Below are 16,639 nucleotides of genomic sequence, written 5' to 3' on the forward strand. Positions count from 1 at the left end.
TAGGTATCCATGGGCATGCAGTTTGTAACTAGGATTTGCCAAATCTTTCAAGTAGGCAGTTAATTGCTATTTTGGTGAGAATTTGTCAGTTTCTGCTATTAAAGCCAGTGGGTTAGCCTTGGCATAAACAAACAATTACTCTCTACTTCAAGGCTTTAGTGATCATCTGTTGCATCATCCAGAATCATCAATCATTGATTCCATTTGAATATCATATGTCACCAAAGCAATATTGACCATTCAGGGGAGTGCATTGTGCGTAATATCCAGAGGGACAAACAGATGGAAGCTCACGCTCAATGGCAGAGAACTTTTCTCTTTTAAAAAAAAAGTGTTTTGCAAATTGCCCGATGTCTTCACAGCACTTCCATTATAACAAGCAAAGTATATTAGCTGGTTACTAACTGCTAATGTTGTAACTGACTAAATATATCACTGGAATCCCAAAGAGTTGCAGTTCATCATAACATCCATCAATGGAGTAGATTGTGTTATTTACCACAATGCACTTTGCTTCTGAATTATCAATATTGCTTATAGATTTGGTAGTTTTCATAATTCGGTAGGTGCTTCATATAGAAGTCCCAAATATGCTAATGAGGAATATAGATTTATTCCATTGTTGAGTACCAGTGTTACATGTGTGTAAGAGCATGACATTGTATTCATACTCCTCATTATTAGCATATTTGGGATTTCTATATGAAGCAACAACTGTTTTTTCATATTCCATTGGTACAATTTCACACACTTTAAAAACAAAATGATAGACCCCACAACCAGATTCTACCTTTACATAGGTACCTTGGCTACTGTACTGATATAGTCATACTCAAGGCTAAACTTACTTGGTCTAATATAGCTGCTTATGGAGAAATTATTGCAATAATAACAGGCAGCAATTTTCTTTCCAGGAATCTGAATAGACTGATTAGTAATGTTAGAGTTATAGGTGATCAGTTTTCTTGACCCAGATCATCACATTTCATGGCACTTTGACTATTTCAGTCCATTTCAGTTAATGAATGATGCATTGGCCTCTTATTGCTTCTCATAATAGAAACATTTTCATCTACGATCATATGGAAGGATTGCCACTCCTTGCACACAATAAGCCTGGCGCTACTTCATAGCATTATGCTGTTACCCATTTATACAAGTGGGTGAAGAGAAGTTAAGGCTGCAAAAAATATTGTGTTTCCGGTCACCTGACCAACCCCTTCTCAACTCTGCTCACCCAAAATATGTTACGTGCATGAACAAGGATATTCATAGGATTTGACTGACGAAAATAGACCCGACTCAAAAACATGTTTAGCTTCTGTAACACTGTCAAAAGTAGGTTCAACTTAATTTTCCTTCAAAATTAAAATAAACACTTGGAAATAGTACACAATTATTTGTTAATACTGTCTGGCTCCCTTGAACCCCTAACCTACTCAATAAATTCTCTGCCAGTAAGTTCAACTAGATGCTATTCAATAACACAATATAGGTCAACTCATAACACAAGTTACTTGTTAAGGTAGTAATATTTTCATAACATGCTAATTCATTATAATTCATGGGAATAGTGTCTATCTGATCCTTTTGGAGCTATCAGTCATTTTTAACAGCATGTGCCTGAAATTCAAATATATTTTGTAAAATAAAAACAAAAGTATGACCGACTGAGTGAGTCTTCCTATCAGGACTCATGTTAGCGGAAACACATTAAACATTTTTGTCCAACCCAAAGGTGAGGAGCCTTGCCTCAATGGACAAAACAATAGTGCCATTAGGATCCAAATTCACAATCTTGTGATCAGGTGCAAAGAGCCACCATGGCCTTTATATATTATGTACAAGGAATCCTAGAATATAAATGATATGAGGCAAATCAAATCAAAAAGCCACCTTACAATTAATTTGGTAACCGACATGTTGGAAAAGAAAATATAGTTATATTATGTAACAGTTTGTACAATATACAAATAAATCAATAACGCGTAACATAACGACTATTCACTCCATCACAATATGGGCCAAAGATGGCAAAGTTATACTAGAACTTTCAACTGAATGAACACAGCTTTCTTTGATCCAACTGTGATCGTATATCGCATATTTCAAACTACAACATGAACGCATGACCTTGGATATAATAATTAAAATACTAACCAATCACGAGTGCATTGGCATGGTTGGATTCACTTCCGCGTTACGTACGCATAGTCACATACGCTGGCATAGATTGTGCAGTGTACGCGAAAAATCTTCACTCCATGTCAGGCTGTGTTCTTTCAATTGAAATTACTACTATAGTTTTGAGATATGACCCAAACAACATTTCAATATACGTATGCAAAAGGCGGCATTTCTCAGCCCTGTTTTACAATATACATTGGCAACATACAATAAAATTACCCAAAAACTTGGTAATGTTGGTATCATTCCAAAGCTCATTTTCAGGAAGATTTGCCCATCAAATATCAAAATTGGGCTATTCCATTTAAAATCCATACACTCCATGCAAGATAAATGTCATGTCTTTCACAGGGGTGTATGGATTTCAACTGGAATAGCACATTGTCACCATTCCACTGAGTCGGCCCATTTTGTGAAGGATAGACATGGGCAATTATTGTTGGCTACAATTTGGTACCTCAGTTATCAAATGACTTCAAAATGGAAATGAGAAATTATTGCAATTTCAAAAGCTGCAAATTAAAATGGTTACTCTACACTACAATTCAAACTAATAAAGACATGAATATGAGGTGAAGTGATAAATGGGATAAATCCAGACCCTCCTGTAAGATATGACTTTATCTTGCAGTGTGAATTTCAAATATGGTTACCTGAATGGATGACTCCAGTTTAAGGTCATGTATTCCCAGGGGGTGTAGGGATTTCAACTGGAATAGCCGGTTATAGCCCAATGTAGGGTCTATTGGATCAATGTACAGCATGAGTGACATCTACTCAGGGAATGTAACACAAGTATGCGCAACAATTTTACACTCCATAATCTTTCCTATTTAAAAGTGTTTGACTTGCCCCAGGCCAGTTCCAGTTATTCTTCAAAAAAAGTTTGATTGTTTATCAACAAAAGTGAGTTGAACTTAACGATATGGCACAAATAAATGGATAAGGGCACAACCCAAAAGTTCAATGACAGCCTATAAACTTAGGAGGTTCACCCACCCTCCTGGTAATGTAAATGTACATAATTGAAAATTCTAATCTCAAATGATCACCTTTGTGACACTCCCCGCCCCCTCCACAACTAAAGAACTTTTGTTACACGCCATCAAACTTTTGGGTTGTTCCCAAATAGATCCATTTCCTGAAAATCAATGTACATAGCACTTTAATATTTGAGTGACCCACTGGGTAACAAATATAATACAATTGGTCAAAATTAGCATGGTGTAAGAACAAAGTCGTTGCATTTACAAAATAGAGTTGAACTTAAATAATAATATAGCACAATAATTCTCCGTCCATCCATCATACATGTAAATTAACCTAATTTATGACTTCCTGTTACAACTAAATACAACCAATCTTCTTACACATGAGTTATCAGACTGCTGAATATTGATTCATCTTTGACAAATTTGTGTTACGCATGAATTCTCTTGAATTAGAGAATACTCAATAGAGGGATGAGGCGGTGTGGCACCGTATCATTTACTAACCCTTTCTGCAGTTCTCTTGTGATCACTTATCACAATGAATCATCAATAAATAATTAAAGGTTCTACAAGAAATCCCCTGTTTGTAGCCCCGCCCAACTTTGCTAAAGTATAAAAAAGTCCCAAAAATTACAATTTGCAAGTGTAGCGGGTATTGTATGCTTTTCGATCAAAAAGGTCAAAATTTTTGGGAAAGTCCACTTTTCACAAAATCACCCCCCTGGAAATAAGGTCCAATCAGCACCCCCTAAAAAATCCTGGGTAGGGACCTGCCTGTTTGCTAATTCAAGACAAATCGCCATTCAGCAGTCTGTCTGCGTCATGATGATATATTAAATATTGTAATACTGGTGAAGAGTAAACTATGTTGATACTTTACTCGCAAAATTTATTTCAGGGATCTGGTAACAATGAAACATTCATTCATGAAAATCAACCCAATATTATTGTATATATGTATGACCTGACCCATGGTATGCAGAAATCCAAATGTAAAACTAAAATCAAGAATTGCCTAGCAGTGTACTTCATAAATATTTCAAATTCACCTATACTGCACATCTAAGATGGCCATTCATGCATGGCGGCCATCTTGGATGCGCAGGGAAGGGAATATTCCCATCCATAGGTTGTGAGCAGATGTGTTCAAGTCATGGACTGAAGAGATACAGACTATCCACGAACAAAGTCTCAGCATCACCCAATAATGAGGGCCGGTTGTTCCATGATGAAACTGATGCGCACATACCACTTTTTTTTCAGTCTTTCGCGTAACACAACACACAAAGGCAGGCAACGCTGACGTGATTGTTAGCCATGCACGATCTAAATCCTGTATATTATGCAATAATTCACAACATACAAAGCACAGGGACTTTTGGTAAATAGTCTGTATAAGTCTATGGTTCCAGTAGCAAAGTCAGAACTCAAAAGAGAGCTGGCACCTTGAACAACATGAGCCTTATCAAGTTTTGGGCATAACACGCTGAAAGAAAAATCCCAATTCATGCACACTATCAATGTTTGCTAGGGCCACGGTGAAACATTCTGTATGTTAGTAAAATACCCTTCCAAGAGCGAAAAACAAATACCTTTCCAATGATTTGGTTGCTCCCCATAGTTCTGTCAGGAAGATTGGGAACCTCTGGTCAGAGGCACTTTCATTCAATGTCAGATAGCTCCACACTCGCAACTAAAGGTAGTAATCTCTCAGTATTTCATAATGATCTTATTCTTAATACATATTTATTTTAGTTTACATAATAGAATATAAGCTGCCATATTGATGCAGCAGGTACTTGAATACTGTTCCTCCATCTAGATGAAGTCATTTTCAATCAAGCAGTAGATTCTTTGGTAAGTAAGCTTATTTACTCCATCACTCAATACGAGGCTTCTTGGCATCTGGAGGACCACTGTCACCTGATGCTGCAGCTGCTTTTTTATCTGTTCAATATAATGAGAGGATAACCACAACATATTAATGATAATGCATATGACTTGATCGTTATTCTGGCCTAATCAGTCTGCAATGTGAAAACATTCTGAACTTTGAGTGAACAAACTCAACAGAACTTAATTTGAATTTTTAAATGTTTTTCTCTTTATACCCGACATTTTCTACTATTTAGAGGTTAATAACTGTGCATCGGTTATTTGGAAGGCATTGTGAAATCTAAACATTTTGCCTTTGGAACTGAGGAATATCAAGATGGGCGTATACCCGACATATTACTGATGCAAAGTTAATAACCTCATTCATAACAGCACTTTGATCTCTTCATTTTACAAAATAATACAAAATTGTCCTCAAAAGTTTGTGAAAAACCCCCAATTTTTACATTTTCACTTTCCAAAAATCAAACGGGCTAAAACAGGATGACCAATAACAAAAGCGCATATTACAGTCTGTACAAATATGGTAACGCACAATCCAAATATGGCAGCCAGCGCGCACAGTTTGTTCGACGCATGACACAATGGAGGTTACTAATATGTACGCTTGGTTTGCTCGGGTCTATTCATGAGGCGAACAATAAATGAAGATACAAATCAGAAGATCGAGATGCTAATAAGCAGGGATCACAAGAACATGATGGAACATATACACCACTATCTCACATATCCAAGCTAGCAAGCTTTCTCTGAATGTTTAGAATCAATCCAGTTGAGAAATAAATCCAGATACATGATAATAGTTAGCCCTGCGCTATAAAGGGATTCCATTTTTTATTACCTTATCATAATTATAGATAAGTTACAATATTCTACATAAACTGGCTTCAAAAAGAAACTATAATTTTTCACAAGGTCATATCTTAAAATCCTGTCTATAAAAATGAACAAAAATTACACACAGGATTACTTCAATACTCTACTCTAAACACATGTCATTAACCAAGCAGTTGTCTAACTGACACAACAGCAAAATGCACTGACATGGAACACCTTCACATCCAAAACAGATTTCTTTGGCTGGGTTCCAATTATTCGCCTGTGAATGTGGTTCATGTCAGTGCATTTTGCTGTTGTGTCAGTTGGACAACTGTTTGGTTACTGATGACCAGTGTTTAGAGTAGAGTATTGAAGTAATCCTGTGTGCAATTTTTGTTCATTTTTATGGAGAGGATTTTAAGATATGACCATGTGAAGTTTCTTTTTGAGGCCAGTTTAGTATGAGTTGTGACAGCCAAACAAACAAAATGCAAACACATTATGCAAAAGCCTACTTAAATTTAACTGTCAGCCTCATCCCCCATTTTTCTTCTTTAAAATTGAGATTTTGGTATCAGATGAAAACTTTTCTCATTATCCCAGTGAAATTTAACGCCAGAGATATTTTTCATTTAAATGGCGTGAACAAAACGTAGTGATATGTGGTAACCACACCGGAAGTGTATGTACTATCCTATTGGGCATTGTTATACACAATTTTGCATCTCATATCAAAACTGCTGAAGAAATACAACTCAAAATTTGGAAACATGTTTTGATGGTATGCCTCAATCTAAGATAGAAAACAAAACATGAAAAATTGGACCACGCCTCTTTAAACATCAAAATGTAACCTTTTCTCTTCTAGTTTCTTTTGACAACATACAAAGACAATGTATTATTAGATCCCAAGATGTGCCTCTCTTCCTTACCTCTAGCTTTCTTCTCATCTTCCATCTGCTTACGTATTTCTTGGATGGCACGTTCATCATCCTCCTGTGTAAGTTAAGGTAAGAAAACAAACACATGTTACTTGCCAGTTGTTGGATATAAGTATATCAGCCTGGCCACAAAATATGTTTTCATCCTACCATGGCAGAATTATAGAGGAGAGGATGCAATGGCCATTAGAAATAAAATGCAGCAGTGTATGATAGGGTGCCAATTATGCACCTGAATTTTGAAACTTAGGAACAGAGAAATCTGCAATGCAAAACGGATTTTTGGGCATTATGGGACCACTAAAAGATGTTTAAAACTAGCTAAGTTAAATCAGACCTCTTCCAAATTTCTGTCCCATGTTAACTGTTTTACCTTGTGTTATAGCTGTATTAAATTGTATTCATACGGTATAATATTCATGAGGCAATGAACCAATGGCAACGGATCTTTCATAAATGTGTTCCATGTAATTACTGTGTGACGCACACGCATCTATGAAGCGCTGGCTTGGTCAATTTAATTACGGGTGTGCAAATCTGGGCTGCCAATGATGGAACAAAACACCTTTCTAACAATGCTTTTATGATGTTTATGAACGAGGTTAGTGATTGATATGATAAGTGCAAAAGACAAAAATCGGTACACTTGAAGAAGTAAGAGACACGTCTGACCAAAGCTCAACCACTCTCACAGGGACCGGCTGCACCAGTACTATAACAACCGATGGCCTGCTCATAGAAATACTAACTTATCAATGCACTTGCCCTTAATTTTTTCCATCACACTGTACTCCCCCTTTGCGGTCATGCATTGTTCTGATAAAAAAACTAAAAAGTGCATGAATTGATTGTTGTTATTTGCACTACAACAAAATCCTATTCAGTCATTAGCTTCAAGCTTCACAACAGTTCCTTGTTGGATACATGTTGCACATTATAATCGCTGTATTTATTTATACCAATAACTATGCTATGTCCTTGAATTGACACTGCATCCACCTAGAGTACCATTAAATACTTCCCGACACGTTATTTGATTAAAGTGATGGGTTTTTTAGGTTTGTATTAGTGCAATATTTGACTTCTTTACCTCAGGATTACTCCAAAGTGAACAATCACTGCATTGTTTACAGTTGTGACCTGGGTCTCGAGGATGTCGACAGAAGTGGTTGTAATCAATGTTGGGTTTGCGACAAACATAGCACATCTTGGCTCCACAGCGGCAAGTCATCTGAAAAAGATAATGAAACAAGAAAAGTTTTAAACACTGATTTATTTGGCACGATTTGTGTTTTATAGGCCGATATATGACTCATGCTCTTTTTTCAACAAAAATAAATTTGGTATTTATTCAACACAAATCAAATCAACTAAAAAAAAACTTGACTTTAACCGATGTCACACATGTATGACAGCACAATGAGTTCTCCTCTATACTATTTACTAGCTTCTTTCTTACTTGTTGCCGATTTTAGCATGGAATGAACAGCATGCTTGGTCTGATGGATGGTACAAAACGTATCAAATTCAACAGGTGGTATTTCTTGTTCTGGTGAATTCCAGAGATCAACATTTCTATAGGTATACACTGGGGCAACATTATATTCGCACTCTGTCGATTTGGCGCTGTTTACAGCAAAAACACAGAAGTGGGGTTCTAATTAGCCAGCTAATTGAATCACATCATTTGCTGAACAAGCTGCGTAGCATCGCCCGACCCAGGCGTGACCTAGTTTGTTTTAAGCAATAATCTGAAAGAGCAGATGGGTGGTGTGAAAGGACCTTGCCGAATACTAAAAGTAATCACTGTCCTTACACAAAAGTCATTACAAACGACCAAAGTTGTTTTACAAATCCAGACACACACACTTAACTGTGCAAAATTATGACTCAAAAGGCATCTGTGGAAATTTAGGTCTATTAAAACATAAAGCCATCTCAGTATTTTAATGAAAGTATATCAATGTTTCAGGTAAAAATGCGCTTGATTTTTCCCAGTGGCGTAACTCCTATGGGCTCTGGGGGGGCGTGCCCCCGGGCTAAGGGGCACCCAAGCCTGGATAGCCTTTGACACGACAGTACTTTGTTATAGGAAAGAAGTGGAAACCTTTACCCACCATGCATTGAATTACTCTTCATTTGGGTGCCCTTCAACACAAAATTTTCAAGCGCTTTGCCAAGCATTGCAACTATATAAATTGTCATTTTAAAGACCTAAATTCAACCTGATTAAATACCAAATTAGTGGTATTTATGCACATTTTCGCGTGCCCGCACGCAATTGTTTTAGGAAGAGGGGGTATTTTGTATTATTGCCCCTGGGCGCCTATATGCTACGTCACTGCAGCTAGTGACGAGTCTCCAAAGTAAAGACATTAGAGAATATGAAAACATTTTGTTTTATTAACATGAACTGCATTGAAACATGATATAAATTTAATCTGAAACACTTCGTAAGATATTCGGTAGGTCTATGGCTTTCAATACTAAAATTGATTAGCTCTGCACCATGTTGGTCAGGGGCACCCGAACTACTTTCGCCCCCGGGCACCCTGACCCAAAGTTACGCCACTGATTTTTCCATGTTCAAATCAAGAACTTTGGTGTTGAGTAATTTCCTATTTGTTACTGCCTTACCTTGTTACATCCTTCTGACTTTGTGAATCCTGCTTTACATCGATGACAAGTTCTAATCTTGGCCATTGTCATCCTCTCCTCACTGTGAACACAAGACAACAACCAAACAGTCGTGAATATGTGATGAATTGTTCTAAGAAACACTCATTTTTAAAACTTTTTGGTCAATGAATTGAAAAAGGCCTCCTTGAAAAACCTTGCTGGACGTAGTAAGCTTCAGTTATGGATATTCACAAGAAATGGCAACTCATGAACATTTTGTATTACACAGCATGGTCACCTAATGATTAGGGCCTCCGACTCACAATCGCAAGGTTGTTCATTCAAACCTTGTCATGGTCAAAGTGTTGTCCTTGGGCAAGACACTTGATCTCACTCATTCCACTCCATAGGGTATATTGCTGATCCATTAATTATCCTTTTCTGGTGCATTGTGGGATAGAAAAGGGAGCAAATTAGCGATCGATTTGCTCCCTTTTCAATCCCACAATGCACCAAAAAAGGATAATTAATGGATCAGCAATATACCCTATCCAGGTGTATAATGGGTACCTGTTAGGGTAGTCATACCCGCACCGTTGTTGACAGCCAAATGGTGTTATATATCCTATTTGAACAAATTGAAAAGGCACCACATAATTTATTTTATTTTTGTCAGAAAAAAACTTTCAAACTGTGTATGTAAACATTTCCTTAGCACCCTCCATATACCTTAAATAATTCCATTTTAGACACATTGTCAGTTTACTTACTATGACACTCTGACTTTGGTATCAGATTTCTTCTCAATCTCATCACATGGAATGCCAAAGTGATCTTTCCATTCTTCTTTACAATATCTACAAGTTTCCTGAAAATAAAAGTACATGATAAAAGGAATAAATACCTCACATCTGTAAACTAACAATCTGTAAAATAGTTTGGTACATCTTAGAACTCATTCACAAAATGCAATCAAATGAGTAATAAAATGCTTAATCTTGGTAACAGTGGTTCTTGGTATAGCACAGGGATTTTCACCTGGAGCTTTTTACGTCATTATGTGCACACAATCACACATAAGTAACTTGCGATGTATATATATATATATTGGTTCATACCAATTCATGTTGGGAGACGATATAGTAAAGATGAGCACATTGCACATTACAGCATTGTACAGGGATAAGAAGAACATTTCCAGTTACGCATTTAAAGTGTTCAAACAATTTTTTTCTGATGTGTGTCCAATCTGTATCTTATTGATATCACTTAATTTGAATAAAGACCTGTCACAAATTGACAAAACTCCATGGAGCGATGCAAGCTGTTTTATACTTACTTTCTTACAATCAGCTGCTTGACACTGGAATACTTTATCACCTTCTCCCATTAGAGCTGCATAGTTACAATAAGGACACCTCACTAGATTATCACCCATATCGGCTAGTTGCAAGGACTCCTCACCAACTCGATCATCATACTTGGCCAGATCATTGGCGGACAAGGCTTTCTGTAGTTGACCTGTCACAAGAGGAAACAATAATTTAACATTGGCAGACTACAACTTTCTTAACAATACATTTGCAAATGGCTTTAAAAATAATTTACAAGTTTTTTCCTCATCCCACTCACTTTTTTTCAAATTTACATAATTCACTTTTTGCCCAAAACAGCTTGATTTTACATGAATAGAGTAAATTTAAAAAAAATTCCCAAAACAAAAAAATCTGAGCCAGTCAAACAGGATTTCTTTTCGCCGCCCTAATGACTGATATGATTTTGTTGTAGTTCAAATTAAAACAACAATGCATGCAGCATTTGAAGGTTTTTGAAGATCCTCAAGTGGGAGCGCTTTGTGATGGGGAAAAAACAAACAAAAACTGCAAGTGCATTGATATGTCATTTCAATGTCAATAAATCTTATCTAGTCATTAACCTCATTCATACACGTCATAAAAATATTATTTTAAAATCCTAAATTTAAAGGCATTAAAATCCCTTATTGGTGGCCCGAAAAAGTCCTCTCCTTCCTGCGATGAAATAGAACTAGCCATTACTGTGTAGTTTGTGTGTGCAAATGTTTGAAATGGTGCGCTCGTGCATCGAATACACTCAATGTATAAAAAAAAAAAAAAAAAAAAGTCTTTCATTTTCATACAGCCAAAAAAATCTAGGTCAGGCGGGCCCCTAGAACAGGGTTATATTATCGTAGTCTTACAGGCAAATAAAATGCTTTCAGGAAACTCTGTTTTATATATAAAAATAAACATAACTACAATTTCACGTTTCTCGGGTTGTGTGGTTCCCTACGCAAAGCGTTGGCTGCAATACCTTGAACATCATTTTATGCATTTAAAAAAAGTACGCAAATGAGCTACCAAATTGGCATATATTGTGATGAAAACCTAATTTGAAGACCGCCAATTGCCCCACACCAAATCACATCATTATACGCTTTACCGGTTCTGACAAATTGCACTCGCAACCTCGGACGGACATCACAACGGAAAACAGACAACCAGGAAACATAATATCTCTGGTCGAGGCACAAAATTGGCATTTAAAAAAAATATGTATTTTTCTTTTCTATCAATAGTTTCACCTCATCTTCTTGGTTAACTTACTTCTTGGGAATGTGCTTTCACAACCATCAGTCATACACACAATCTGAGCTTTGCCTTCTCCATAGGTTGCTTCCTGGGCATAACGCTGAAGACACATCTGACAAAACAGATGACCGTCTGAACACTGGATCATGTCATCAAAGGTCACATCACCATAGCAACAGCCACATTCAATAAGTTGACCCTCCTGGCAATTGACAACATTTATGTAATTTGAAATATCTATGCAAACATCTAGTGAGACTAGTCTTCCACAGAGGGAGTATGTGTTTCAAATAGAAGACAATGGGTAACTTCCATTTGAAACACTCACTCCAGTTGCGGAAGATAAGATTCAAACTGTTCTAAATATGGATAACAAAATAACTGGGTGCTAGCTTACACTGTGCTAGGTAGAACACCTCCATTGTTTACACTCATTAACTTGGTGTGGCACACTCGTGGAAAATTTGACTGATTCAATTTTGTTGTAACATTCCAATATTCAGAAGGCTCTATACTTACTGCTTCATACTGGTCTTCATTGAATTGTAGGGCCAACTGCCTATCACGTTCCTGAAATGAAACATGTCATTGTGTGTGCATGAATATTTTATGTCATATGAAATATCATAGGCTTTGGCCTTGATCCAAATCCTCTTGATGGACGGACTGACCTATGGAAATGAATTTAAATAGTAAATACATTTCAATATTTGTAACAAATGGCCAAAAATAGGTGTATCCATGATGTAAGATCATTCATGAGTTAGACTAGTGTACAAACTGTATTGATGAATTAAGCAGGTTATGGAATATAGCTCTATAATCCTTTGATAGATGTCTGTGCTAGGCTAAATCTGTCCTCGTGTTACGCAAAGGATAAATCACAAAACAGGTGTTCTTTTATATTAAACAAAAAGCGCTGTGATTTATAGTGCGCTACACACAGGCATACATCTACAAGTCTTGGCACATTTTACAGGAATTTGTTACTCATTGTGGCCCAAGACTCATCATATAACCTATTTTGCAACAATCAGGGACCTGCAGCTATGAAGCACACACCCTAGATATACCACAATAAATCATCACAGCCAAAATTAACTCCCTGAGTCTTAACAGGTAACCGAGACAATTAGCAGTTAGTTCTTTGCCCAGGTGAATTTCAAGTTGGTTCAATGATTTCATGAGAGCAAACTGGGACCGCGTCAAGCTCTAACTTGCATAACCACAAGCCAATGCGCACACCAGAGCCTAAAACCTTACCGATTGAGTTAATTTTGAATGCTTAAACGAGCAAAGTGTGTATACATAGACCACTTGACATCATTGTTAATCAACAAAGGCGAGGGACTGGTCTATCGATATGCTTGAACAAACCGCTACACTGTTCAATGGCTTTCTTGTACTATATGAAATGTGGTGGGTGATTTAAAATGCACATGCCCTGAGCAAACTACGATGCGCACACATACTGCAGGGCATAGAACAATGGAAATTGCAATAATTCGTGTGCATACTGCCAGGAAATGACGTCACATGTCAAGTGGTCTTTAATAAAATAAATGTCTATATTTCCATGACCAAATTTCACTAAAAATAAACAAATTGGGATATTCACTTTGTGGCAACAATATTATGGACTAATAAATAGAAACATACCTCTGCATCACACTTGAGTTGGGCGTTGAAGAAATCAATTTCCTTCTGAAGTTGAGGATCAAACTGGCTGGCTACAAAATGCTTGGCACGGATTGACTTGTTCACCTCCACTTTTAATTGCCTTTTTATTTCTTTACCATTCTCTACAGGAATAACAAAAATAAACATGGGTATTATCATAATTTAGAACAGTTTTACACACATCCCTCCATCCCAACACTCACACAAATAATGGGTGTACAATGCAGCTACATGGAAGTAATGTAGGGCTAAAGACCTGGCGTCCATTTCTACAATGAAAAAGTGATCGAAATGCAACAATGTCCATGCCATATCATGTGAGTAAACTTAAAACTGGCATCGGTGCTGGTGGTCATGATCACTAAATTGCATGGACAACACCTATTCTAACTTTTAAAACTTCCATCCAGTTCACTGCCAAATTATGATAGAATTTCACTAAGTACACATCCAGATTCTCATTCACGGTTTATCACCGCGGCAGATTACCTTCGCCGCTACACCTGGTGTAGCCCTGAAGCTACACCTTAATGGAGCTACTCTGAAGCTACTTCGAAGTAGCTACACTTTAGCAAACCCCATAGTGGATGCACCATATCAGAGCTACTTCGCTGCTACTCCATCCATTGTCTGCCTGGAAGCTAACTCAGGTGCTACACTAGTGCCAACTTCGCCATATCGGAGCTACTCCAAAGGTACTCTAAGAAGGCTACTCTGAAGTACATCTGATAGCTGTCAGCACAAGCCAACCCTGGAGTAACACCGAAGTCAGCTCGTGTACAACCGCAGCCAAACGGGTCATTGACCGGCAGCGGTAAACAACTCACCGAACGCGAATCGGCCAGCGTACTAGTGCGCTGCATACCTAGCTATTTTAGCAAAGTTTAACGCGTTTGTTTTTGATTAATTGATTGACCATGTTTGCACGCTTGCATAGGGCGTCATGAATCGTTTTCAGCCACACGGACTATCATTTTGTTTCTTTTTAGTGGTTTTGTTTCCTTTGTAGAAACTTGTTCTTTTGTTTCACGACAGTACGACTTCTTCTCAATTTGTTTTTAAAATCATTTTCAATCATTATTTAATTTTGTGTTTCTTGTTATGTTTTTAGTTTTGCTAAACTTGAGATGCTTGCATGATCGTTGTTTTTCTGTATTTTAAAGAAAGTGTGCATACTACTTTCCCATCTTGTTTGTTTATTACAGGAGTTTATTATTGGACCCACAGTTAAAATTTATTCATAATTTATACTTATTGAATTTCTTGTTTTCACACTGTTTTCCTAACATTTTGCACCACATTACTTTACTGTTGCAAGCCTATATTAATATGCCTACTTGCAATACAGTTTTGATATTTTACATGTTTTGGCTAGGCCCTACTAGTCTATTAACTTTCATTGATGTTACTCGTAGTTTTCATATTTTCTCGGTTGTTATTCATCTTTTACTTTGACTTACCTGTTTGATGTGTGTTTTTTTGATTGTTTGAGTAGGCCTGCATTTGTTTGTTTTTTAAACATTTTTCTTTGCTTATTATTATACTTGAATGATTGGTCACTTAATATTAAAAAGTAAATATTTAAATAAGTTACTAAACAATTAAAAAGTAAATAAGTATAATATAATACACGTAAATAAATAATAAATATAAAACTAATAACTAATAATAAATTTAATAAAAGCGTAAAAATTAAATTAATAAAAGTGGGGTCCTAAAATAAATGACCAATCATTCAAGTCCTACTCAAACAAATGAAAAAACATGTAAGCAAACAGGTAATCAAATTAAAAAGCTAAATAACAACCAAGTTAATGATAATTATTCTCATTCTAATATTGATTATTTTACAATTATACAACTATTCTTTTTTTTATTTAGGCCTAATAGGCCTACACATGTTTACTTATTTACTTTCTTATTTGTGTAGTTTTTACTTGTTAATTTAATTAGGCCTACCTATTATTTTATTTACTTGTTTATTCATTGATAAATTTATTTAGTCAGTTATTTACTTCTTTAATTTTACTTGCTTATTTCTTTACTTGTTTACTATTTTCTATTATTATACTATTAACATATATTTGAAAAAAAAAAAAAAAAGAAAGAAAGAAAGAACAAAAATCCCTAATATATCCTAATAAAAGCATACAATAAAGCTAAATTGAGAAAATAGCATTCAATCTGGCAACAGATCATCACATTTTTTCACGGAGTACCTCTAGAGGTACTCCGCTATAGGCTGTCTCTACGGGAGGTACACCGTGGAAAACCGGATAGGAGTAGTCCACAGATTTTTGACTCGCGTTACGGTGCACCGCTACAGAGTAGCCCTGGGGGTAATCCGGAGTAGCTCCAGAGTACATCCAGTGAGAAATTGGATGTGTAGATCACATTCTTGAAAAAATGCATTTAAGGTGTAATTTCAGAGTACAGGTATTTACTGCGATAATATGTGACACGATTTGGTCCATAGGTGCCAAAGGCGGCAAATTTGAAACTGAGATAAAGGTAAAATATGGAGTAAAAAAACAATAAAATACATAAAATAGACATCACAAAACTTTAGAACCAAGTATGCTAGACCTTTGGTGTTTTCAGTAAATGATAGCCTATTGCATGTATAATGTAATAACTCAATATTCAAAAAAGCCTCCTTTGGCCCCCATGGACCAGATCGTGTCACATATGCTATTACATGTGATTTGGCCCAGGACACGGTTGTTTGATGTGATCATTTATTAGTTTTTCAAACAAAAGATCATGTACTACCTAATTTTAGGCTTAAACAGCTAAACGCGGTATCATGCTAATGTATACAGATGCTTTTGAGTCATTTTCAACTTTAATTTCCCCTTATTTACAACATTATTCACTTTCAAAGCATTTTTTAAAG

General features: G+C 36.4%; 1 protein-coding gene across 1 annotated transcript in view; it reads right to left on the reverse strand.

Moving 5' to 3' along the window:
* Positions 1-6: 6 nt before the first annotated feature.
* The window catches only part of LOC140164877 (uncharacterized), a 36,508-nt gene continuing 19,875 nt past the window's right edge, over positions 7-16,639 (reverse strand). The window contains exons 8-16 of the mRNA XM_072188254.1: positions 13,723-13,865; positions 12,583-12,633; positions 12,079-12,265; positions 10,794-10,975; positions 10,225-10,322; positions 9,473-9,554; positions 7,926-8,066; positions 6,827-6,890; positions 7-5,126 (exon numbers count right to left, since the gene is read on the reverse strand). Of these exons, the coding sequence (XP_072044355.1) occupies positions 5,059-5,126; positions 6,827-6,890; positions 7,926-8,066; positions 9,473-9,554; positions 10,225-10,322; positions 10,794-10,975; positions 12,079-12,265; positions 12,583-12,633; positions 13,723-13,865 (1,016 nt within the window). The 3' untranslated portion in view covers positions 7-5,058. The remainder of the gene's footprint in view (positions 5,127-6,826; positions 6,891-7,925; positions 8,067-9,472; positions 9,555-10,224; positions 10,323-10,793; positions 10,976-12,078; positions 12,266-12,582; positions 12,634-13,722; positions 13,866-16,639) is intronic.

This window comes from Amphiura filiformis, chromosome 11 (assembly GCF_039555335.1).
Source record: "Amphiura filiformis chromosome 11, Afil_fr2py, whole genome shotgun sequence".
NCBI classification, from domain to species: domain Eukaryota; kingdom Metazoa; phylum Echinodermata; class Ophiuroidea; order Amphilepidida; family Amphiuridae; genus Amphiura; species Amphiura filiformis.